The sequence below is a fragment of the Cucurbita moschata genome, unplaced genomic scaffold, assembly GCF_002738365.1.
Source record: "Cucurbita moschata cultivar Rifu unplaced genomic scaffold, Cmos_1.0 Cmo_Scf00010, whole genome shotgun sequence".
Classification (NCBI taxonomy): domain Eukaryota; kingdom Viridiplantae; phylum Streptophyta; class Magnoliopsida; order Cucurbitales; family Cucurbitaceae; genus Cucurbita; species Cucurbita moschata.
Window position 1 is genome coordinate 3,936,257 of NW_019268526.1, and position 21,900 is coordinate 3,958,156.

Genomic DNA, 21,900 nt, shown 5'->3' on the forward strand with positions numbered 1-21,900 from the left:
AAAAAAAAAAAAAAAAAAAAAAAAAAAAAAAAAAAAAAAAAAAAAAAAAAAAAAAAAAAAAAATTCCAGTAAAATGACTACAATACTATTTATTGGGTGTTAAAAAAATAAGGAAACAATCTGAAACAAAAAACAGTACTTGCTCAAACTGGGTGTATATATTGAAAGAGTAAAAATCAAAGACCACTTAATTAAACCTTCATATTCCACTACTGGTGAAATGGTACCAGAACAATAAGCAGGCAACCTATATCTATATATGTATGTATATATATATATGTATGTATGTGTATATATATGTATGTATGTATGTGTATATATATGTATGTATGTATGTGTATATATATGTATGTATGTATGTGTATATATATGTATGTATGTATATATATATATGTATGTATGTATATATATATATGTATGTATGTATATATATGTATGTATGTATATATATATATATGTATGTATACGTGTATATATATATATAATGAGCAATTTTAGAAGAAAAGGATTTCTTGGCTATTATCAAAACTCAGATATGATTACAGATGCTATTAAATACACGATGTTTCGACCCCCAACTCAAACATCACTTATTTGTTTGGCAATATAGTGGAATGTAACTAAGGAGTATTTTATACCTTTAACTTCTTGTATCGATAAATTGCACCCAAGATATTCAGCAGTTGCCTTTTATATTCATGTATGCGCTTAACTTGTATGTCAAATAAAGTATTTGGGTCAATGCTAACGCCAGTCACTTGCTCTATATACTTTGCCAACCGCACCTTGTTAGCCATTTTAGCAGATGCCCATTCAGCTTGAAGATCTGCATTGTCCGCAATCTTTTGGAAGGAACATAGCAAGAATGAAATTAGACTAAAGAAATTTTGAATTCCAAATAAGTAGTAGTCAAGACGTACTTTTCGGAGACCTGCAAGCAGGTCAAGGTTGGTCACCCAGTCTTCTGTTTTCAACCATTTGGTTATTATGTTACCGAGGTCAGGGTTGCAAAACTGGAGCCATCGGCGTGGAGTAATGCCATTTGTCTTGTTTTGAAATTTTGTTGGCCATATTGTTACATAATCTGCGAATAACTCAGCCTTTAAGATATCAGTGTGCAACTGCGCAACACCATTTACCTACAATAACAATAGGCAAAAGGAATTAATAATATGAGATCCTCCTCACAAGATTAACTACAGCACTAAAATCTTAAAGGTGGATTCTAAAAAGCTAATGAGAACCTCACTCTACGGAATACAACAATGCTTGAATAGAAGAAGAAAATACATAAAATATTCTTTCCCAAAGTAAGATTTCTCACCGAATGCGCAGATAAAACACACAAATTAGCCATCCGAACAACTGGCTTCTGAGGATTATTATCCAAGATCCGCAAACTGTCTATCTTATGCTCAAGATTATTTTGAGCAGCATGGATCATTGCAACAAACTGTAAGGTTTTTCCAAGCTCTATAAGAAATAAGCTAAGTAAATGAAATTAAGTGTTGAAAGAAGAAAAACAACTTTGATTCTAAAGTGAGGCTTGTACCCTCTTGTCAATTTCTTCAATAATTTCCATATGGCGAGGAAGAAGCTTCCACATCACATGTTGTGACCATTTCTCAAGTGCTTCAGGAAGGACAGTGTGATTGGTATAAGCAATAGTCCTGATCCAGTTTTCAACATAGTCCAATTTAGCTTCTAATTCCAAAACATAATAACCTAAAGATCTCATATATACATTTCTTACACCTTGTAGTTATATCCCATGCTTCATCCCATCCAAGACCTTCATCATCCATTAGTAATCGCATCAGTTCAGGAATTGCAAGGGTTGGATGAGTATCATTTAGTTGCACTGCAACTTTGCTAGGAAACTCAGACCACTCCCATGAATCTTTCCCCTGCTTTCTCTCCTTAAATCTTGAAATTATGTCCTGTAATTGATTTGGATATCCTTGTCAGATGAGGAAAAAATACCAAAGAGCAGGCAGCAAACAGATGCACGTAATCATTTTTTACGGAGAACAGGTGCATAATCAATGAAAACATTGACATTCTGAATATCTAACGATTACTAGCAAAAAGCACCTAGGCCTGCAGGAACTCTCAGCCCAACAAACCTAATAATTGTATAACCAGATCAAAACTTTCATCGTTAGATTATAGGATTTAGATTAGAACTATATCATGCACGTGTTTGCTGTCACCACATATACAACTGATACAACCAACTTGATCCTCTCATGACATAAACTAACACTATATCCTCGCCCCTGGCTGGTTCATCACCAGCAGTAGTACCATTTGCTAAAATTCGCACCATTGAAACTCACTAGCCATCCATTTGGGGTTGATTGTATATTTTATAATTGTTAGAAACTTTAACTAAGCCAATTACAATCACAGGCACATTTAACTTGGCATTAATTTTGAGATGCATATCTAAGTGTTACTATCAAATACGGTTGCAGCAGCAAATAATTGTTTGTTGAAGTTCTGGCTTCATGTTCTTTTGATTCTCATTAGGTGAGGATTTTGAACAATTCATAGGTTACTTGGCCTGGTCATATTTGTTTCTAAGTTCTTGATTTTGTATTTTGTTTATTTTATTTTCACTCACTTTAAGAGTTTGTAACCCTTGAACATTTGTTCTTTTTCATTATATTAATGAGAAGTTGTTCAAAAAATAAACAAACAACCGGCTGTTTTATTTATAAGAATATTCATACTTCCATTATGTTTCAAAAACAAGTATTAGAAATTATATCTTCACCCTATATATATATAGTTGCATGATATAGTTACCAAATATTTTTTTTCTAGCACAGTTGTAACTTGCACAAAGCAAATGAAATATGCTTTTGTTCATACTAAAATTATTTAAAGAAGCATATACGAACATAATTTTTTGAACCATCATGAGATTCTTAATATGCCTCAATGTTGAAGGAAAGATATCCCAGGCCAACACAAGACTAAAAAATTGCCTTCGTGAAAAAAAAAAAATGAAGAATCTCCCAACCTGCAGTGACGCACTGCAAAGAAAAAACTGTTGTTTTAGTCGCAAGAGTTTTCCATTCTCTGTAGCATCTCCAGGATATAGAACGGCACATATCTGCAAATGATAATAAACCTGTTAATGTGCCAATTCCATGAACAACCTTTCAAGTATGATAATTTGTAACATACCTGTTGAGCTCTAAAATGAAGCTGTGCAGCAGATTCATACTGTCCATCATTGAATTGAAAAAGGTCAAAATCATCTGCACGTGCTTTTGCTTCCCACAAGCGAAGACTATTAGTATTCTTGGTTTTGTATCCTGGAATTGGTACATCATAGGCTAGAGCTTGTACAATCTCTCCTCCAGTCCATCTTCGGCTGTTAGGTACACAATGCACAACTTTCACTAAACCAAGAGTTATGCCCAAAGCAGAGAAGTTAATTTTTGTAGTAAGATGATCAATTCTGGCATGTATTCTGGCCCTTAAACATTAACTACAATGTCTTCTCAAAATGGACTAGTTCAGGCAATTAGTTCAGTCAGCACATAAAACTTACGATCCATTGGGCTTGACCTCCACATGACCAAAGAATCTGACAGGGAATACTATATCATGTCTGACAACTTCCCAAGGACTAAACTTCTGCATGATTTTCACAAATACAAATGTTAAAAAATGTCCGAAGTAGAAATATATTGATATAAAAATTTTCTCAAATGGGAACTTGACCTCAAGCCAATCCTCAGCCACTTCCTCCTGGCCATCCTTAGTGATCAGCTGCTTGAAAAGCCCATATCTGTACCTCAAACCATAACCCCATGCAGGCAAATTTAATGTTGCCATAGAATCCAGAAAACATGAAGCAAGCCTTCCAAGTCCACCATTTCCGAGGGCAGCATCTTTCTCCTATGAAAAGTCATTTACAATATCAACATTGTGCATGTTAAAAGATAAACTATAAACACAGGGCTACTTGACTAAACTCAAATCTAAAATGTGATATTATAGATCAACAAAATCATACATTAGCTATGTGCCAGCAGGATGTGGAGAAAGCATAAAAAGTACAACCTGTGTCAAATTATCAATATATTCATGTGGTCATTGATTCCTAGAGAAGCTAAAGTCAACATTGAAATATCAAAGAATATAAATATATTTATAGTCAGGATATGGACCAACAGTCATGCATGGAATTTTTGGAGTCATAAATGAGCTATTGGTAAAAAAAAAATATATGGTTTTGGTTGCCATATTTGATGGTTGAAAGGATTAGATACGTAGCCTTCACCACTAAATTTCTACTAATGATTGCTTCTATTCAAGGAAAGCATGCACAGTATTCAGTAGAAGAAAACAAATGGGCAAACACAAGACCTCTTAAATATTGCAGAAAACAGGTTTCAAATGAACAGAACATTGAAAATAACCTGCTCAACCAGTTCCTCAAGATCATGTCCTAATTTATTCAGAGCATCAGCATATGCATCCTGAGTATTCAAGTTTCCGATCGCATTGGTCAAAGCTCGGCCCTGAAGATACTCCATTGATAGGTAGTACGTTTGTTTGGGATCAGCTTTGTGATAATGCAAGTAGGTCTCATTCCATTGCTGCAGAGTGACGGATGAGAAGTAGCACCATCAGTTCAGCCACCATCAATCAAAGTTAGTGCAGATTCATATTTAGATTAAATGAAAAAATGCAACCACTCATCATAATATACTCAAATCAAATATAGTAGACCAGTCAACTCAAATTAGCTACACACTTTGTTGTCTCTTAATGCATTATAGACAAGCCTCTTACAGGAAACACTTGTCAATTGAAATCTGATGATTAGTTCAGTCTCCTATCAGTAATCTTCGTTATTGCAGAATGCTTTTAATCCGTGATAACAATCGTTAAATGTGAATGCAAACAATTCAGATCAGACGGTAAATATCTACCGAACGCTAGAAAGCATTAAATAAGCAAGGTTCGACTGTTAGACGCTCTTTAATAGTTTCATGTTCAAAATCATTTGAAAGATAGTTACACAACACCACAATAACACAATAAAGAACCAATGATAAATCGTATTTCAGAGAGTCAACAACAAAAAAAAATGTCTAACGCATAAAGTAGGATTCGACCAACACACAGGTCAGTAGTGTTAGACGAACACGACTCTCCACAATGGTATGATATTGTCCACTTTGAGCATAAGCTCTCATGGCTTTGCTTTGGGCTTCCCCAAAAGGCCTCATACCAATGGAGTTAGTATTCCTCACTTATAAACCCATGATCACACCCTAAATTAGTCGATGTGGGACTTCCATCATCCAACAAGTAGCAATTCGAGAATTCAATTTCAGCACACAAGGAGTTGAAGATTTAGAAAACGTACTTGTATAAGCCGATCGCGAACACTCTCAGCAGTCGCATAATACGCTTGCTCGGGCTCGAACTTGAAGAGAGAGAAATGAGGACTGTAAGCTGCATGATATTTGATATTAGACGCAATCTCTTCCGGCTCTTCGGCTAAAGGATGCGCAACCGCGGGAAATTTCACAGAAACAGTAGAAACCGCGCCACCATTAGCATTCGCAGTCGCCATACTCAGAGTCTACAACTAAATCAGCCTGAAACAAAACAATAACAATGTTGAAGAGAAAACATCGAACAGGAAAAGAAATAGCAAGTCGCAGAACCAAGCCGAGAATCAAAATACCGAGCCCTAATTAGAACTTGCAAATCAACAGCAAACAACAGAAGTACAAACTTACTGCTTCAACACTTCTGCTCCAAAATAGCGAGCCGAATAACCACAGAAACTCGAACAAGAAGAGATCCAATAATATTCGCACCGAGTGAAGCCGACGAATCAATAAAAAAAAGCATAAGCAAAGCAAGCGAGAAAGATATTTTCAGGACTACAATGAAAGTGAAATCGGTGAGGATTCAAAGAAAAACAAACTAAAAAAGGTAATGAGGACAAAGGGAAATGGAAGGACGTATTTGGAGTTTTCTCGAGAAAATATCAGAGAACTACACATAGAGAGAGAGAAAGGAGTGGAGGAAGAAGATGAGTGGGAGAGGAAAGTGTAGTAATGGAGGTGATTGAACCATACGTGACGATCACATGGAAATGAATGGATCCAAGAGAAAGAATCGCGGACTTGGGAACTTGGAGATTATTATTATTATTATTATTATTATTTTTGGTAATATATAATTTCTTCTGTTTAGAAAAAAGGCGCGCCCGCCCTCACGGGAAGATCCTGAAAACTACTTCGACGGTTGAGGGGGAGAGAGACGAAAACCGGTCACTTCGCGGGGTTGGGGATATTTCAGTGCTAGTCCAGTCAGCTGCTTTTTTCCAATTACAAAATTAATCACTCTTATTTTAATAAATTTCACATATAAAAAACTGATATATATATATATATTTTTTTTTACAGCGTGTAGTTGTGATCTTGACATTAAGCCCCATATATATTTTTCACCCTGATTTGGTGGATTTGTCGGACCTTAAACGAGGTTTGTCTTCGCCAATCGAATATCGCTCGTGCGGAATTCAAACTTGCTCGACCACACACGCCGCCTGCGCATGCATGTTCAATCGTTTGCGACACAATCGACTTGCTTCTACACTAGACTAGGTCATTCAATTCGATCTTGTCTCTGCTTGGACCAAGGTCTCTCAATGCAATTTCGCATCTCATCTTGTCATCTCGATCCCCATCGACGGAGTCCATATGTCTTGATACCATCCCAATATATATATATATATATAGATCTCATATCGTTTGGAGAAAGAAATGAAATATTGCTTATAAAAATGTGGAAACCTCTCTCTAACCCACACGTTTTAAAATCGTGAAGTTAACGACAATACGTAATGAACTAAAACAGACAATATATGTTAGCGATAGGCTTAGGTTATTACAAATAATATCAAAACCAGACACCAAGTGGTGTGTCAATGAGGATGCTAGCCCCTAAATGGAGTGAATTGTGAGATCCTGATCGATTGAAGAGGAGTGGAACCCAACGAGAACTCTGAACCCCACGGGGTGGATTCTAAGATCTTACGTCGATTGGAGAGGGGTAAGCCCAACGAGACTATAAAACGGGTCGGGTGGACTATTATTGAAACTTGTTTCCCATGGGATAGGAAACAGAATGAATATGAAAATTCAAACGGTAAAGAAAAGTGCAGCAATGTATTTTGAATAAATGCTGTTTGGGGAATCTTTTGAAAATATAAAATATACAATAAAAACAGAGAGACTTCCAGGACTTGTTACTTAAAAGCTATGGAAAAGAGGTATGAAAAGCTTCACTCTTATCTGGAAATGGCCATAAGTTGGTGACTTATACAGAATGGAATTTGCTGTACAAATCTTCATCCTCCTTATCATCAAAAGAAACATATTGGTTGTTTTTTGCATTTTGACCTGGAAATTCTGCTGAACGAATCGACTCCGAGCAAGAAGAAGATAATAATCTATCTCTATATTCCTTTCGAATTCCCCATAACTCCTCGCAACAAGTTTTCATGGACGGTCGAGACGGTCTCAAGGGATCGAGGCATCGGCGAGCCAATTTGAGCGTCTTCTCCATGGTTACGGTAGATGCAGAAGTCCTTTTCAACCTGGGATCCATGGCAATCACAGCTTCTCCATCTTTCAGCTTCTGCATAGCCTGCATCATATTGGATTTGATTGTTTTTAGGCTCATACCACAGCCTTATATTTCTAAAAATACTCATTTGAATAGTCCAAACAGATTTTACTAACCCTAAGTTCCCAACAAAACATCTCTCGAAAGACTTCTATAACAATCTAAACCCACCGCTAGCAGATATTGTCCGTTTCGCCCCGTTACGTATCGTTGTCAGCCTCACAGTTTTAAAACGCATCTACTAGGACGAGATTTCCACACCCTTATAAGCAATCCTTTATTCCCCTCTAACCGAAGTGGAATCTCACAATCCACCCCCCTTGTGAGCTCAGCGCTCTCGCTGGCACACTGCCCAGTATCTGGCTCTGATACCATTTGTAACAGCCCAAACCCACTGCTGACAGATATTATTTGCTTCGGCCCGTTATGTATCGCTGTCAGCCTCACAATTTTAAAACGTGTTTGCTAGGGAGAGATTTCCACACCCTTATAAAGATTATTTCATTCTCTTCTCCAACCTAGAAAGAGACGGGATAGACAACTTGACTGAAAACAAATAACTATGCTCCGATCACAGTAAGGCAGATCGGAGACCTTTTCCCGTCCATTATGTCTAGGCAAGGCAGAAACTGCTATAGTTCTTTTTGAGCTACTCTACCCATTAGTTTCTAGAGAGAAATTTAAGACCAGACCTCACACTACAGTAGACAACTTAAACACGTGGGATTTACTTGCATGATACCTAGAGGTCCTAATATGCATTGGTAATTTGGTACCTAATAATGGTCTGCAGTAAACAGGAACATACCATGTGACGAAGAAGATGAGTGAAATAAAACACCATACTTGAAAATACATTGGCTTCATTCATTAATATCACGTATTCAAAACTAAGAGTGGGAAGAACGTGTATGCAACTCCTAATGAAATTGTCATGTGATGAGAACTTTCACATTTAAGAGGCCAGAAAGAATCAATTCAACCCATAAAAACTTTTGAGTAGTTTTGTGACATCCCTGTCAGTTGGGAAAGGGAAAAAAACGTTCTTTATAAAGGTGTGGAAACTTCTCCCTAGCAGGCTTGTTTTAAGAACCGTGAGTATGACGGCAATACGTAACGGGCAAAAACGGATAATATCTGCTAGTAGTGGGCTTGAGTCGTTACAAATAGTATCAGAGCCAGACACTGGGAGGTGTGCCAGCGAGGACACTAGGCCCCTAAAAGGGAGTGGATTGTGAGATCCCACATCGGTTGGAGAGGGGAACGAGTGCCAGCGAGAACACTGGGCCATGAAGGGGATGGATTGTGAGATCCCACATCGGTCAGAGAGGGAAACAAAACATTTTGTATAAAGGGTGTAGAAACCTCTCCCTAGCAGACACATTTTAAAAACTAAGGTTGACGGTGATACGTAACGGCCCAAAACGGACAATAACTTTTAACGGTGGACTTAGATTATTACAAGTTTGCAATTTTATTCATCGTGGTGTCACACGTTGTAGCCAGAATATAACTCTAGTGAACTAAAAGGACGTGCAGAGAATCTTCAAAATGACATTTGAATATTCACTTTTAGATGCAGGGAAACTAAACTGAACAAGGATAGTCGCTATCTAGAAAATGTAAAGAAGCACCCAAGGTATTGCAGACAAGAATTTGATATAAAATTGCAAGGTATAAAGGATCAGAATTACGTAATGGTGCAGTTAATAAAAGACTTACCCATCTTATAGTTACTCTTTCTTTGACATCCCTCTTTGTTTCAATTGGGTGTCTTCCTGTTATGAGCTCTACCAGCAACACCCCGAAGGAGTATACATCACTCTTCTCAGTGAGCTGATAAGTCCTTAGGTATTCAGGATCCAAGTATCCAGCCGTTCCTTTAACTTGGGTTGATATATGTGTAACGTTAGAATCTTCTGCAACCAGGCGTGCAAACCCAAAATCTGCCACTTTTGCCCGGAGTTTCTCTGTGATTAGGATGTTTGTAGCCTTTATGTCTCGATGGATTATTGGCGCATCTGTCAGTTACATTTAAACATTCAGATTCAGATTCCTCACTGTTCCTTTGACTTAGCAACTGAATAACATGAGGTAGTTTGTATTTTGAAGTGATTGGGATTCTTAAGCCTCTAGCCTAATAATAGAAACTTTGATGTTCGTACTGCATGACAGAGATTTTTTCATTGCACTCCTTAAACTGTATGTAGCCTACTCATTGATATGGAGCTGTAACAATCTAAGTCGACCGCTAGCAGATATTGTCCTCTTAGAACTTTCCCTTTCGGACTTCCTCTCAAAGTTTTTAAAACACGTCTGCTAGGGAGAGGTTTCCACACCCTTATGAAGAATGTTTCATTCTAGGGAGAGGTTTCCACACCCCTATAAAGAATGTTTCATTCTAGGGAGAGGTTTCCACACCCTTTTAAGAAATGTTTTGTTCCCCTCTCCAACCGATGTGAGATCTCATAATCCACCCCCTTTGGGAGCCCAACATCCTCGTTGGCACACCTCTCAATGTATGGCTCTAATACCATTTGTAACAGCTCAAACCCACTACTAGCAGATATTGTCCTCTTTGAACTTTCTCTTTCAGGCTTCCCCTCAAGGTTTTTAAAATGCGTATACTAGGAAGAGGTTCCCACACCCTAAGGAATGTTTCATTCCCCTCTCTAACTGATGTGGGATCTCACAGAGGCACTATCAGACGCATATTAGGAAAATCATGTGCATACCATTGTACATGTGAAGGTAGGTGATAGCATGAGCTACATCAATGGCAATGTCCAGACGCTCTCCAATCTCAAGGACGTCTCCTCGCTTGCCTGCACAAAAGATACCAATAAACTAGATTTCTGAGTTAAATGCATACATCAAGAACATATCACAATTCAGAATGAATCACCAAAATTGCTTACCATCGAGATGTTCCCGAAGATTTCCATTGCCAACGTATTCAACAATAATGATCCTCTCATCTCCTTGCTCCAGATAGCCATACAAACGTACCAGATTCAAATGTTCGATCCTTGACAGAGCTTGTATCTCATTCCAGAACGCTTTCAGCAAACACCTCTCGTTCGCATTCTGCCAAAAGTATCAAATCTGTCAAAAATCTAAACCCTAAGAAATTAATGGTCAAATTTATATTAATATGATCACTCGAATCATAGCTTTAGCAACTTTTTCCATTGTTAATCTCAAGTTCGAACTCGTGATGAACTCAACCTGTTCCATAACTTCGAGGAATCAACAGAAAATAAGTTTAAACTTGAACTTCGTACCCTTTTGGCTCGCTTTACGGCAACAAGAGAACCGTCTTTGAGCTTCCCTTTGTACACCGTTCCAAACGATCCAGTCCCAACAACATTAGCAGCAGAGAAATTGTCCGTCGCCTTATAAAGATCCTTAATCGAGAATTCCGGAGATGCGAAAAATTCGCTGGGATAGCTAGACGAGGAACCGTATGAACCATACGAATCATACGACTTCAAAGCCGACGAGTTCCTCCCGTAGCTTCCCGTCGAAAAAGCTAAAAATCGAAAGAAAGCAAGATCAATCATCTAACTCGCCGAAGAACAAACAAAACGAACCAAAAATCAAGGAAACTCACAGGAGACTTCTCTGCGAGAATTATTAGCTTCTCTGGTGCTGATTACAGATCGATCCGAAGAATTCTTCTTCCGACCGATGAAAATGGATTTAAAAAATCTAGAAACAGCCGCTTTTACGTACTTGTATGAAAGTATAGATTCATGATTCGGCTTGCTTAGGGCACCGGAACGCCGTTCGGCACGGGAGTTGGAACTCTGCGATCTCTGATCCTGGAAGTGAGGGTCAGAGTCGTCTCTGTTCTTCATTTGTAGAATCAAAATTCAGGCGATTCTCGATTTGGAAATCTGATCATCATTATCCGCTTCCTAAAATTTAAGCAGTTGAGAATTTAATGGAGAGATGATTAGATGGAAGCATTTAATTTGAAGTCATGAAAGACTGGGCCTCTTGGTCAAGCACAGAAGGAGTAATGTTAGGGTTAAATTTTGCTTTTAGAGTTCTAAAAATACTGAACATACCAAAATATCCCATGCTTACGGCGGCGAAATGTCGGCTTCAGCGCTTGACTTTGCCCCTTCGCTGACTGGTTTGCTTCGCCGGCCGCCGCAATGGCAATAATGCGCGGTCTCTCTTCCCGGTTCTTTTTTCGCAGCTTCCTCCGTGATTTTCTCATGGAGTGAGCTTTGTTTTTTTTTTTTTATATTAAATTACAATTTCACTTTTGGAGGGTTATTGTAAAAAATTAACGGCTATGTTTTGGCTTTGGCTTCTATTTTTTTTACCATTTTAGCCTTTCTAATTTTTTAATCTTTAAATTTATAATTTTACGGTGAACATTTAAAAAAAATTATGAATCTATTAAATATAAAATGTATAGTTTATTCATTAATTAAAAAAAAAATGTTGAATATATCATAAATCTATTATACATAAAATTATAAGCCTAATTATAAGTTTAAAAATATGAAATTTTCAAATTTATTTCTAAATTATTTTCAATTTTCAACATTTTATTAATTAATTAATATTAAACTTAATTTAAAATAAACACAAAATTGGAGGTCCAAAGATATATTTAAAAAAAATGAAAGTTTATTTGTAAAATTCAAAGACGAATTTAACTCAAAATTCAACGAATCTCAATGAATCGGGAAATCATGTGAGATCTCACATTAGTCGGAGAAGATAATGAAACATTCTTTACAAATGTGTGGAAATCCCTCTCTAGTAGACGTGTTTTAAAATCGTGAGGCTGACGGTAATACGTAACGGGCCAAAGCGAATAGTATCTCTTACAAATCCACAATGAAGACTTGTCAGATTCCAATTAGCTGCAAGTTTCAAAATCTTCTCGAAGAATTTTCTTTTTCTTAGGAACAAAGGGATATGATAAGTATTATGATCAATGATATGATGGCCTAAGAAATCTTTTGTCATTGTTACTCATGTCAAGTCGAGTGCACTTGACTTCCGGTAAACGCAAAATCATCCAAATATACATGAAAGCTCAACTTTATTTTGTATTAATTAATTAATTATTTATTTATTTTAATGGTAAAACCTCAAATTATCAATAATATTTAAGATATATTATAATTGTCTTTTTGTAAAATACAAACACTTTACTCAAATTATAAATATACAAGTCTTTTGAATTATTAAATTTATTAATAATTAAAAATCAAAATATTAATTAATTAATTTAAGATGGGGAATTAAAAAACCAACCTAAACTACCACGTAATGAAATATTTAAAAAATAAAAAATAAATGACAGTTTTTTTTTTAATTATATTTTTATATTTTAGCCTAATTCCATTATTCCTTCAAGGTATATTTAAATATTACTTTCTTAATTTTCAAACCATCGCAATCAGATCTTACCGAATGTTTGACTTTTCTATTCTATCCAATATTATTAAAAAAATTATCACACGGTATTTATATAATGTTAAATTATAAATGCAATATGTACTTTAAAAATGAATGCTATTTTATTTATATTTCTACCGTAACTTTTGTTTTTACTTCATTTTGACTGTTAAAATTATTAATGAAACATTATAGCTATTAATCTATCTAATAGTTTAATTATACCAATTTCAAAAATAATAATAAAAATAGAATTATTTACTGGTATTTATTTGAAATAGTTTATTTGACATTTTCAACTAAATATTAAAATATTATAGATATGACTCGGAAAGAAATATCTATAAATTCTATGATTCGTATACGTGAACATTTCTTTTATAAATATTCTAGGACATAATGGAAGGAGTCGAGTAGACTAGTAGTTCATTGTGTCAAGACCGAAACTTCCGAGCTTTATTATAATAATAATAAGTATTACTATTATTATATAATTTGGAAAATTGTTCGTTACATTATTTTATTTTATTTTTTCCTTTCGTTTTAATATATTTAATTAATTTTTTAAAAATAAGTTTGAACTCTTAGAAGCAAATGGAAAGTAGGAAAGAAAAAACGTTCGGAGTTGTTTTTCGTGACTAAAGAGAGTCATGCAATGATAGAGACATGATACTCTACGCCGGGGCTCTCGAAAGCCCACATCTTTTGAATCCCATTAAGCAAAGAGATTTAATAAATTACGAGGCGGAAAAATTTAAGGTGAAAGGAGACGTTTGATTAACAATAGTCAACACCGACAAAAAAAAATTTGGATAAAGGGCTCGAAGTATCTTTCTAGATTGAGCAAAAGGTAGATCAACATCCTTAGGGATTAGAGTAATCGTGTAACAGCTCAAGCTCACCGTTAGCATATATTTTTCGTTTTAGCCTATTACGTATCGTCGTCAGCCTCAAAATTCTAAAACGCATTTACTAAGGAGAGGTTTCCACACTTTTTATAAAGAATGTTTTATATTGTCCGCTTTATCTCATTATGTATCACCTAGCCTGACCATTTTAAAACGCATCTACTAAGGAAAAGTTTTCACACCGACCGATGTGTCCGTTTTTGCTCCCCTCTCCAACCGATGTGGGATCTCACAATCCACTCTCATGGGGGCTAGCGAGACGCTGGCACACCGCCTAGTGCCTTGGTTCTAATATCGTTTGTAACAATCTAATCTCACCATAAGTAGATACTGTATGTTTTAGCCCGTTACGTATCACTGTCAGTTTGTGCCTTGATTTTAATATCATTTGTAACAATCCAAGCTCACCACGAGTAGATATTGTCTGTTTTAGCCCGTTACGTATCACTGTCATCTACCAAGGAGAGGTTTCCACACCCACATAAGTGATGTATTATTCGTCCACTAAAGAGAAGTTTCCACAACCATATAAGAAATGTTTTGTTCCCATTTTCAATTAGATCTCACAGATCAATTCTCTAAACAAATTTGTCCATTAATAATGGAGTTAGTGTGACTAATTTTAAAACTTCAATGAATACATCTTAAAAGAGTTGGAAAACTAACATATAACAAATTTCAAACGAGAGCAACCAAAATAGAATTTATACAACAAATATTACATTTCAACTTAGGTGCTGTTCTAAGTTCAAATCTATCAACATCAGGATGCAGATTCAGAAAATATTTTTTCGATCTATAATTAAAATGGCAGCACTTACCATTTTCACAGTTTAGAGTTCACACTCGGTCGTATGCTGAACAACGAATGTCTTCCTTCTGCAACAATTTCTCCCGTCCCTTTGTTCTTAATAACCACACTGGTTCCAGAATAACGCCCTTTCTGCCCTAAGAGCCTCGACACTATTTCCAATTCATCCTGCAGATATTCACACTTCGTAATTTAGATTTCATTTTTCTTCTTTTTTTGTTTGATTTAGAGCTTGTGAAGTGAATCTAGGGAGTGAAGGAGAATGTTATACGTACATCGACGTCGGCAGTCGACATATACGAAATCGACATGTCGACAGAAACCGGCTCCGGTAGGGCTTCATCATAGATTACGGCGCAACCGACTTCATCCACTAGGTTTGCAATCGCACCTGAAGACAGTTTCCCCGATCGATCCTGAAATGACAAATCGAAAACCAGAGGCGTTAGCAATTGAGGAAAAGGACCGCACTCCCCCTCCGATTGCGTACTCAATTCAACAATACGTTGCAAATTCAATCAATAGGATGAAATCGGCGATCGAGTGATTTGAATGCTTAATTCGAAAAATTAGCCTCTCCTCTTTCCTCATCGACTAATACGCTCGCAGAAGAACCGATCGTCAATCGATTTTCGGAACGCCTTCATCAGAACTAGGTCCAAAATTAGGGCAAAAAGAGTGAAATAGACAGAAAATAAAGTAACAGAGAGTTTCAGAATCATACTGTGAGGCGCGGAGGGACCTTTAGGGTACAAACGACGAGCCCTGGTTCGGAACGGTCGACTCGGATGCCTCTGAGAGCGAAGAAGGTATAGAAGCATGACTCTCCGGCTTTCCTCGGCCGGACGTCGAGCTTCTCCACGGCGTTCGCTTCCTCCTGACTCAATTCCAGAAGCTGCTTCGTCTTCTCCATGATTTCGCTTTCAATTTTCTTCATCTTCTCTCCCGAACCCTCACTGATCAATCTTGGTTATCGAAAGATCCCATATTTTTATTGAATGATCCAGTGCGGTGCAGGAGTATGTAGGGTTCGGTGCTCCACTCAAATGGACGGTGGATCCTTCAAGCACTTCTTGTCTGAGACGTCGGATGCAAAAGGATCTGATCGATTTACATTGCTATTATTTATTAATATTTGTTTTGGTTCTCAAGTTGTCGAGCAACCTGATGACTGGATAGCCAAGTTCCAAATTGGGCATAATCATTATTCACCCCAAACCAAAACCCAAGAAACAAGACGGTTCCAGGTTGCACATCCACACCCCAAGAAGACGCTTCCAATCAATACACTTACGAATCTACCCTCCATTTTATTTATAATTACAAAACATTTACTTGGTCTTGTCTATAATTATATATGTATAATTACAATTTTGACCCCATTATTTGTATTTATTTCTCCTTAACGTTTGAAGTATAAATTTGAGAGGAAAGAAGAGTTTGCCTTTGCAAATTTGACCCACCAACTTTAAATAAGAAAGGGTAAAATTGTCTTCTTAAAATATTGTTTATGAAAGGGGTCTTTTCTGCAAAATCTAAACATTTGGAGGGTATTTTCTAAAATTACTCTTTTTTCTGCTTCTCTCTCTCTCTCTCTCTCGGTAACTATGCGACATGAGTGCCTTCTTCATCTTCAGCCATGAATCTGCAGGCCAAAACTGTATCGCATCGGCTTTCCTCATGTCACCGTCATCCTACCAAGCCAGTAACCGGATTCTGCGCCTCCTGCCTCCGTGAGCGCCTTGCTGGGATTGATCTCGATACGCAACAGGAATCGCCTCTTCAGAAACACCTTTCATCATTGGAGCTCCGTCGGAGCAAATCCTTCTCTGCAGCGAAGCGTGATGCCAGCATCGGGCGAATGCAGGTGCAGCATCGGAGATCGTGCGATGTTCGCTCTGGAAACTCCTTGTCGGACCTTTTCTGTCGAGAAGATAAGCCGAGATGTAGGAATCAGCAGGTGGAGATCGAATCCGAGAATTTAGGTTTTGAATTGCATGAGGTTGTGGCAAATGAGAGACAATTTAGGGCATCCGGAGGGACAATTGGACCGGCTCTTGGTACGATCGATGATTTTGCTGGAGAGGAGGCTGAGTTCAAGACGGTGAAAGAGTTTATAGATCTCGAATTTCGGAGGAAGAAGAATGCAGGTCGAGATTTAAGAGAAATTGCAGGGAGTGTCTGGGAAGCGGCTTCAGTCTTCAGCAAGAAACTCGGAAAATGGAGGAAAAAGCAAAAAAGAAAGAATCTCGGTAACAATTGCAATGTAGATGCGGTGACAACAGAGGCTATCAAGTCGAGAGTGCTTGAAATTGGAGAGACTCGTTCGGAGGTTGGAGACTATGGATTGGGTAGAAGGTCTTGTGATACAGATCCAAGATTCTCCGCCGATACAGGTAGAATGTCGTTGGATGATTCACGGTATTCATTCGATGAGGCAAGGGCTTCTTGGGATGGATATCTGATTGGAAAAACTTATCCGAAGATTACGCCGATGGTTTCAGTTTTGGAGGAGGCCAAATTCCCCGGTACTGAATTTGAGAAAGACAATCCTTCTGATGAAGCAGAAGGCTCTCCGAAGAATGTAGGAGATAAAATCCCTGGTGGATCGGCTCAGACTAAAGATTACTATATGGATTCATTGTCTTCTCTGAGGCGGAGGAAGAGTTTTGATCGCTCAAGTTCACACAGAAAAGGGGCATCAGCGGACTTTGATGACTTGAAATTGATATCAAACGCAAAGGTATCTCCTGCAACAACTGAGCTGTTCTATGGGGCAAAGGTGCTACTTACAGAGAAAGATTTGAACAAGTCTCGCTCAAAAGCCACCAGAGATGGCGAATTGAGTGGCACTGATGTTACTTCCAAAGATTCTGTTCTTGATGCAGCTGGGATTGACCGAAAGACGTTCAAGAAAGTGCATAGATGGCGTAAAGTATTAAGTGTTCTTGGTATGATGCATAAGCGAAGTGGTGAAAGCAAGTCTGATGATGAAGAAAGTTGTGATCGGCCTATTGCTGAGTCTTGGGAAAAGCTGAGGCGTGTTGCTAATGGCGAAGCGAACTCTTGCGTTAGCCAGAAGCTCATTCGTAGTTACAGCGTAAGCTGTCGAGATCGGAGCAAAGTAGCTGGATTTAATGGCGGGAATGATTTAAAACTGAACGGTTCGAGGTGGAGAGACGATTTTACGTTGCGGAGGAATCGGAGTGTAAGGTATTCGCCAAATAACTTTGATAATGGCTTGTTAAGGTTCTATTTGACACCATTGAGGAGCCACAGCAGAGGCAAACCAGGAAAGAGCAGGCCAAGAAGTTCTTCTTTCAATGTCAAGCATGTCGTGTAAAAAGGTGCGTCCCTTCTTCTTCCGGGAAAGTTTCTATTATAAACATTATATAGACTAGTTGTTCTCGTTCCTTAGATAAAACTTATGTTCTTATTACGAGATGGATAAAGCTGGAAAAGTGAAATCAATTTCAGTTGCTAATTGCTTAGTGTTTAGCCCGCGCCGAATGTAACCGCCTAAACTCACTGTACTGTCTTTTTTGGGCTTTTCCTCCCGGGCTTCTACTCAAAGTTTTAAACACGTCTACTATGTTTTAAGACATGTCTACTATGGAGAGGTTTCTACACCCTTGTAAGGAATGCTTAATTCCCATATCCAATCAAGGTGGGATCTCACAATCCACCACTTAGAGGCCCAGCGTCCTGGCTGGCACACCGTCCGGTACCTGGCTCTGATACCATTTTGTTCCAGCCCAAGCCCACCGCTAACATCCTCTTTGGGCTTTCCCCTTTAAACTTCCCTTCAATGTTTTAAAACGCATCTACTAGGGAGAGGTTTTTACACCCTTACGAGGAATACTTCGTTACTCTCTCCCTCTCTAGGGATCTCAAAATGAAACTTTTGACTTATAATTTCTTGTTTGAATATGAGTTGCATTACAAACGGAGAAACAAGTACTAAATTTAATGACAGAACGTAGAGGCTGTTCTGTTTTGCACTGTTCTTCAGTGAGCTATCCATATTTTCTACATTAATCAGCGAAGGGTTCCAAGGGGCCTCTTATACTTATACCACTTGGCTATGAAAAGATAGGCAATCAAGTTTTTGACACTCAAGATCACCAAGAGAAAAAAGAAATAGTGTATATGACCGTAGTTCAAATTGTCTGGTATCCATCCAGGACTCCCATCTTTAGTGCTGACTTTGGTGACAATAGTCACAAGTAGAGAGCTCAGGTAGTTTCCAAGTGCGACGGTAGTGAGCGAGAGAGCCGAGCCGAGACTCCTCATGGCATCGGGAGCTTGCTCGTAAAAGAATTCTAACTGCCCAATGAAGGTAAATACTTCAGCACAACCAATAAGAAAATACTGAGGAACTTGCCAGAAGATGGACATGGGCATATGGTCAAGTTCATAGTAGTTGTGCCTTCTAACTTCTTGAAGCCGCACAAGTTCTAAGATAGCTGCAGATAGCATAGCTATAATTGAAATAAACAGGCCAATGCCCATTCTCTGCAGTTGAGTTATGCCGTTCGGGTGACCGGTGTATTTTCGAGCCATTGGAACTATGATTCGATCGTAAACCGGGACCCAAAAGATCACACTCAATGTGTCAAAGATGGAGAGAGATGCAGCAGGGATCTCAAAGTTGGGGCCAATATGAGCATCCATTTTGTCACCTTGTAATACAAATAAAGTGCCCATTTGACTATACACAGCAGCGAATACGATCCCTGTTGCCCATACTGGAAGCAACCTTATGATGGCCTTTAGCTCCTCTACTTGAGTCACAGTGCAAAGCTTCCATGGATTTACTGTGCCTTTTAACATCTCATCTGATTCAAGCTCCACTGCTGCCTTGTCAAAGAACCTGACAAAGACGAAGGAATGAGCGTTTCTTCCTCGATACATATCGCATATTAACAATGGGCATTCTTACATCATTTTGGTTTTCAATTATAAACGAACCTGAAATCATCTGTGTGGTCGAGTTTGCGGCTTCCTACGACAGCAGACTCGTTATCGGCAGTCTCATACAGAGCCTTGTTTTCAGGTACTTTTACTTCATATTTTCTAAAAGACGCCACCACGACCTGACATATACGAGTAAAAGGACTTCCTCCAGGTTTCTGGTTTCGATACAGCCGAGTCCCCGAAAAGAAACTCACCACAGCAATCGCCATAGCCATGGCTGGAATACCAAACCCCCAACCCCAGCTCACATTTTCTTGCACCCAAACTAGCACAGAGCTTGCAATTAGAGCACCAACATTGATTGAAAGATAGAACCAATTAAAGAAAGAGCTCTTGTGCTTCTTCTCAGTTTCATCAGCATCATCAAATTGATCTGCTCCATAAGACGAAACACAAGGCTTTATCCCACCAGTTCCCAACGCAATCAAGTACAAAGCCACAAAACACACTGCACTTTGAGCAGCCGTCGCATGACAATCATCTTTAGCAACACAAGTAGGCTTTAAGCCAGGCACTGAAGCTGACAATGTCAAAAGTGTCATCCCCTGCATAGACCAATCAATTCCAGTATCCAAACATGTCAAAAACGACATTAAGAGCATCAAAATCGCGTTTCGAAGTGTAAAATCAAACCGTTAGAACTCACAATCACGTAGACGATGGAGAAGGCAGCAATAGTCCGATATCTACCTAAGTAGGCATCAGCTAAAAACGCTCCAATCAAGGGAGTAATGTAACAGGTTCCACTCCAATTATTAGCATTTTTTGAAGCTGTAGCACTGTGCTGATTCAAATGATTCTTGAAGTAAAGTACCAGATTCGAGCTCATTCCATAGTAAGCCAATCTCTCACAAAATTCATTTCCTATTGAAGAATCAACCATTAGTTAAACATTCCAGTTTGAATCTCATCAATCCACTTTCCCTACAAACAAAAATTACCTAGAATAAAGGGACAGGCCTTCCAGGTTCCCGTTTTGGTTCTAACAGCCGGATCTCCGCGGTAGTCCACTGTTCCATCTTGCGTGTAAATACTATCTTCTTCCCCCATGGATAACCTTCAAGAAACTCCTTCCGCAGCCGAATAATCTGATACTTCAACAGAATTTCAGAAGAAGAAAAAAACACGAAGAAGAAGAAGGAGAAAATCAGTCGGCGAACATTACCTAAAGAGAGAACCGCATCCAGAAGGAACAGAGAATCAATTTGAGGAGCTTTCTTTCTACGGAATCATTTAAGATAACGAGTAGGAATCTTACTGTTGAGAGTCCACGCGTTCAAAACGAAAATGAGGACGAAGGAGAAGTCCAATGTAAACGCAATGTGGTGGGACAGGTGATTGCGGAATCCATTAAAAGCATTATGAACAAGAAGACCTAGATCTCGGCAATTTGGCATTGCTTGCGTCGCTAAAATCGACGGCGATAGAATAATCAAAACCAAGAAACAGAGTGTTTGAAGAGCTTTGTGCGGATTGGATTGGTTTGGACGTCTGGATCAGCGTGGAATCAAAGATGCTGTTGAGATGGCGACCTCGTGTTCCCATTTGCAGAACAATTTGGCCTGCAAACCCGCTACGTTCATCACTTAACACTAACACAAGACGGGAAGCAATCATACTTGAATAGTTTTTTAAATTATTAATTTTCTGTCTAATAAATTTTAATTTTAATTTGATGTGTACTTAAAATTAAAAATTTCGAAATTATTATAATTGAAACCTAAACCAATAAATATGTCACATCAAGATTTAATTGAAAAGTAATTAAAATTAGGCATTAATGTGAACATAATTAGTTAGTTTGAAGAAGAAAGTGGAAGCCAGCTCAGCAACTCTTCCAAAGCTAGAAATAGAATATTCCACCAAAAAAAAATAATTGTAGTCTTCCTTGGACTTTCAATTTGAATTTTCTCATACTTTTTTAAATTAAAAATATACACATTAATCATTTATTTCCAAAATCTCTTTAATTATTTTACATTTTGTAATGCCACGTCATCCGCCTATTGGACTTTTATCCGGTCCAGCCCAATCCAGCTTTAACGACCCAAGAAAAAGCTCACTAGGCCCAACATGATTCTTTTATGGGCTTTCATTCTCAAC

At 38.0% G+C, this 21,900-nt stretch overlaps 5 protein-coding genes across 6 annotated transcripts in view; 1 reads left to right on the plus strand and 4 right to left on the minus strand.

The window, feature by feature from the left end:
* The window catches only part of LOC111448955 (alpha-glucan phosphorylase, H isozyme), a 9,682-nt gene extending 3,501 nt beyond the window's left edge, over positions 1–6,181 (minus strand). The window contains exons 1-12 of the mRNA XM_023088755.1: positions 5,775–6,181; positions 5,396–5,630; positions 4,440–4,619; positions 3,739–3,915; positions 3,566–3,651; positions 3,196–3,385; positions 3,029–3,121; positions 1,756–1,940; positions 1,553–1,670; positions 1,325–1,453; positions 921–1,139; positions 639–842 (exon numbers count right to left, since the gene is read on the minus strand). Of these exons, the coding sequence (XP_022944523.1) occupies positions 639–842; positions 921–1,139; positions 1,325–1,453; positions 1,553–1,670; positions 1,756–1,940; positions 3,029–3,121; positions 3,196–3,385; positions 3,566–3,651; positions 3,739–3,915; positions 4,440–4,619; positions 5,396–5,605 (1,791 nt within the window). The 5' untranslated portion in view covers positions 5,606–5,630; positions 5,775–6,181. The remainder of the gene's footprint in view (positions 1–638; positions 843–920; positions 1,140–1,324; positions 1,454–1,552; positions 1,671–1,755; positions 1,941–3,028; positions 3,122–3,195; positions 3,386–3,565; positions 3,652–3,738; positions 3,916–4,439; positions 4,620–5,395; positions 5,631–5,774) is intronic.
* A 1,014-nt stretch (positions 6,182–7,195) lies between these two features.
* LOC111448958 (calmodulin-binding receptor-like cytoplasmic kinase 1) lies at positions 7,196–11,903 on the minus strand. 2 transcript variants are annotated; one of them, XM_023088757.1, is made up of 7 exons: positions 11,748–11,903; positions 11,288–11,594; positions 10,959–11,206; positions 10,593–10,761; positions 10,410–10,499; positions 9,397–9,695; positions 7,196–7,695 (listed from the first exon to the last, which is right to left on the minus strand). In XM_023088757.1, exons 2-7 carry the CDS (start codon positions 11,532–11,534, stop codon positions 7,366–7,368), a joined length of 1,383 nt encoding a protein of 460 aa, XP_022944525.1. In that variant the 5' UTR covers positions 11,535–11,594; positions 11,748–11,903; the 3' UTR covers positions 7,196–7,365. The 2 variants fall into 2 exon arrangements, with proteins under 2 accessions (XP_022944525.1, XP_022944526.1); XM_023088758.1 differs by lacking the exon at positions 11,748–11,903 and having other exon boundaries at positions 11,410–11,570.
* A 2,779-nt stretch (positions 11,904–14,682) lies between these two features.
* On the minus strand, positions 14,683–15,901 carry LOC111448424. Its single transcript, XM_023088003.1, has 3 exons — positions 15,545–15,901; positions 15,096–15,236; positions 14,683–14,988 (listed from the first exon to the last, which is right to left on the minus strand). Exons 1-3 carry the CDS (start codon positions 15,755–15,757, stop codon positions 14,836–14,838), a joined length of 507 nt encoding a protein of 168 aa, XP_022943771.1. The 5' UTR covers positions 15,758–15,901; the 3' UTR covers positions 14,683–14,835.
* Positions 15,902–16,342: 441 nt separating this feature from the next.
* LOC111448423 (UPF0503 protein At3g09070, chloroplastic-like) lies at positions 16,343–18,318 on the plus strand. The gene has a single exon (XM_023088002.1). The coding sequence runs from the start codon at positions 16,460–16,462 to the stop codon at positions 18,161–18,163; it is 1,704 nt and encodes a 567-aa protein (XP_022943770.1). The 5' UTR covers positions 16,343–16,459; the 3' UTR covers positions 18,164–18,318.
* A 392-nt stretch (positions 18,319–18,710) lies between these two features.
* On the minus strand, positions 18,711–21,394 carry LOC111448422 (protein NRT1/ PTR FAMILY 8.1-like). The gene is made up of 5 exons (XM_023088001.1): positions 20,963–21,394; positions 20,739–20,885; positions 20,444–20,661; positions 19,792–20,342; positions 18,711–19,693 (listed from the first exon to the last, which is right to left on the minus strand). Exons 2-5 carry the CDS (start codon positions 20,845–20,847, stop codon positions 18,859–18,861), a joined length of 1,713 nt encoding a protein of 570 aa, XP_022943769.1. The 5' UTR covers positions 20,848–20,885; positions 20,963–21,394; the 3' UTR covers positions 18,711–18,858.
* Positions 21,395–21,900: the final 506 nt, after the last annotated feature.

Bases quoted from the DNA above. Each gene is read 5' to 3' on its own strand.
- LOC111448958 (XM_023088757.1), bottom strand. From the start codon at position 11,534: ATGAAGAACAGAGACGACTCTGACCCTCACTTCCAGGATCAGAGATCG. The intron at 11,207-11,287 runs GTGAGTTTCCTT...TTCGATTTTTAG, and splicing joins TTCTCGCAGAGAAGTCTCCT to CTTTTTCGACGGGAAGCTAC. The intron at 10,762-10,958 runs GTACGAAGTTCA...TACTTTTGGCAG, and splicing joins CCGTAAAGCGAGCCAAAAGG to AATGCGAACGAGAGGTGTTT.
- LOC111448424 (XM_023088003.1), bottom strand. From the start codon at position 15,757: ATGAAGAAAATTGAAAGCGAAATCATGGAGAAGACGAAGCAGCTTCTG. The intron at 15,237-15,544 runs GTATGATTCTGA...TTGTCATTTCAG, and splicing joins AGGTCCCTCCGCGCCTCACA to GATCGATCGGGGAAACTGTC. The intron at 14,989-15,095 runs GTACGTATAACA...GAATATCTGCAG, and splicing joins TGTCGACTGCCGACGTCGAT to GATGAATTGGAAATAGTGTC.
- LOC111448423 (XM_023088002.1), top strand. From the start codon at position 16,460: ATGAATCTGCAGGCCAAAACTGTATCGCATCGGCTTTCCTCATGTCAC.
- LOC111448422 (XM_023088001.1), bottom strand. From the start codon at position 20,847: ATGGGGGAAGAAGATAGTATTTACACGCAAGATGGAACAGTGGACTAC. The intron at 20,662-20,738 runs GTAATTTTTGTT...ATTCTTCAATAG, and splicing joins GGCCTGTCCCTTTATTCTAG to GAAATGAATTTTGTGAGAGA. The intron at 19,694-19,791 runs GTTCGTTTATAA...CGTCTTTGTCAG, and splicing joins GACCACACAGATGATTTCAG to GTTCTTTGACAAGGCAGCAG.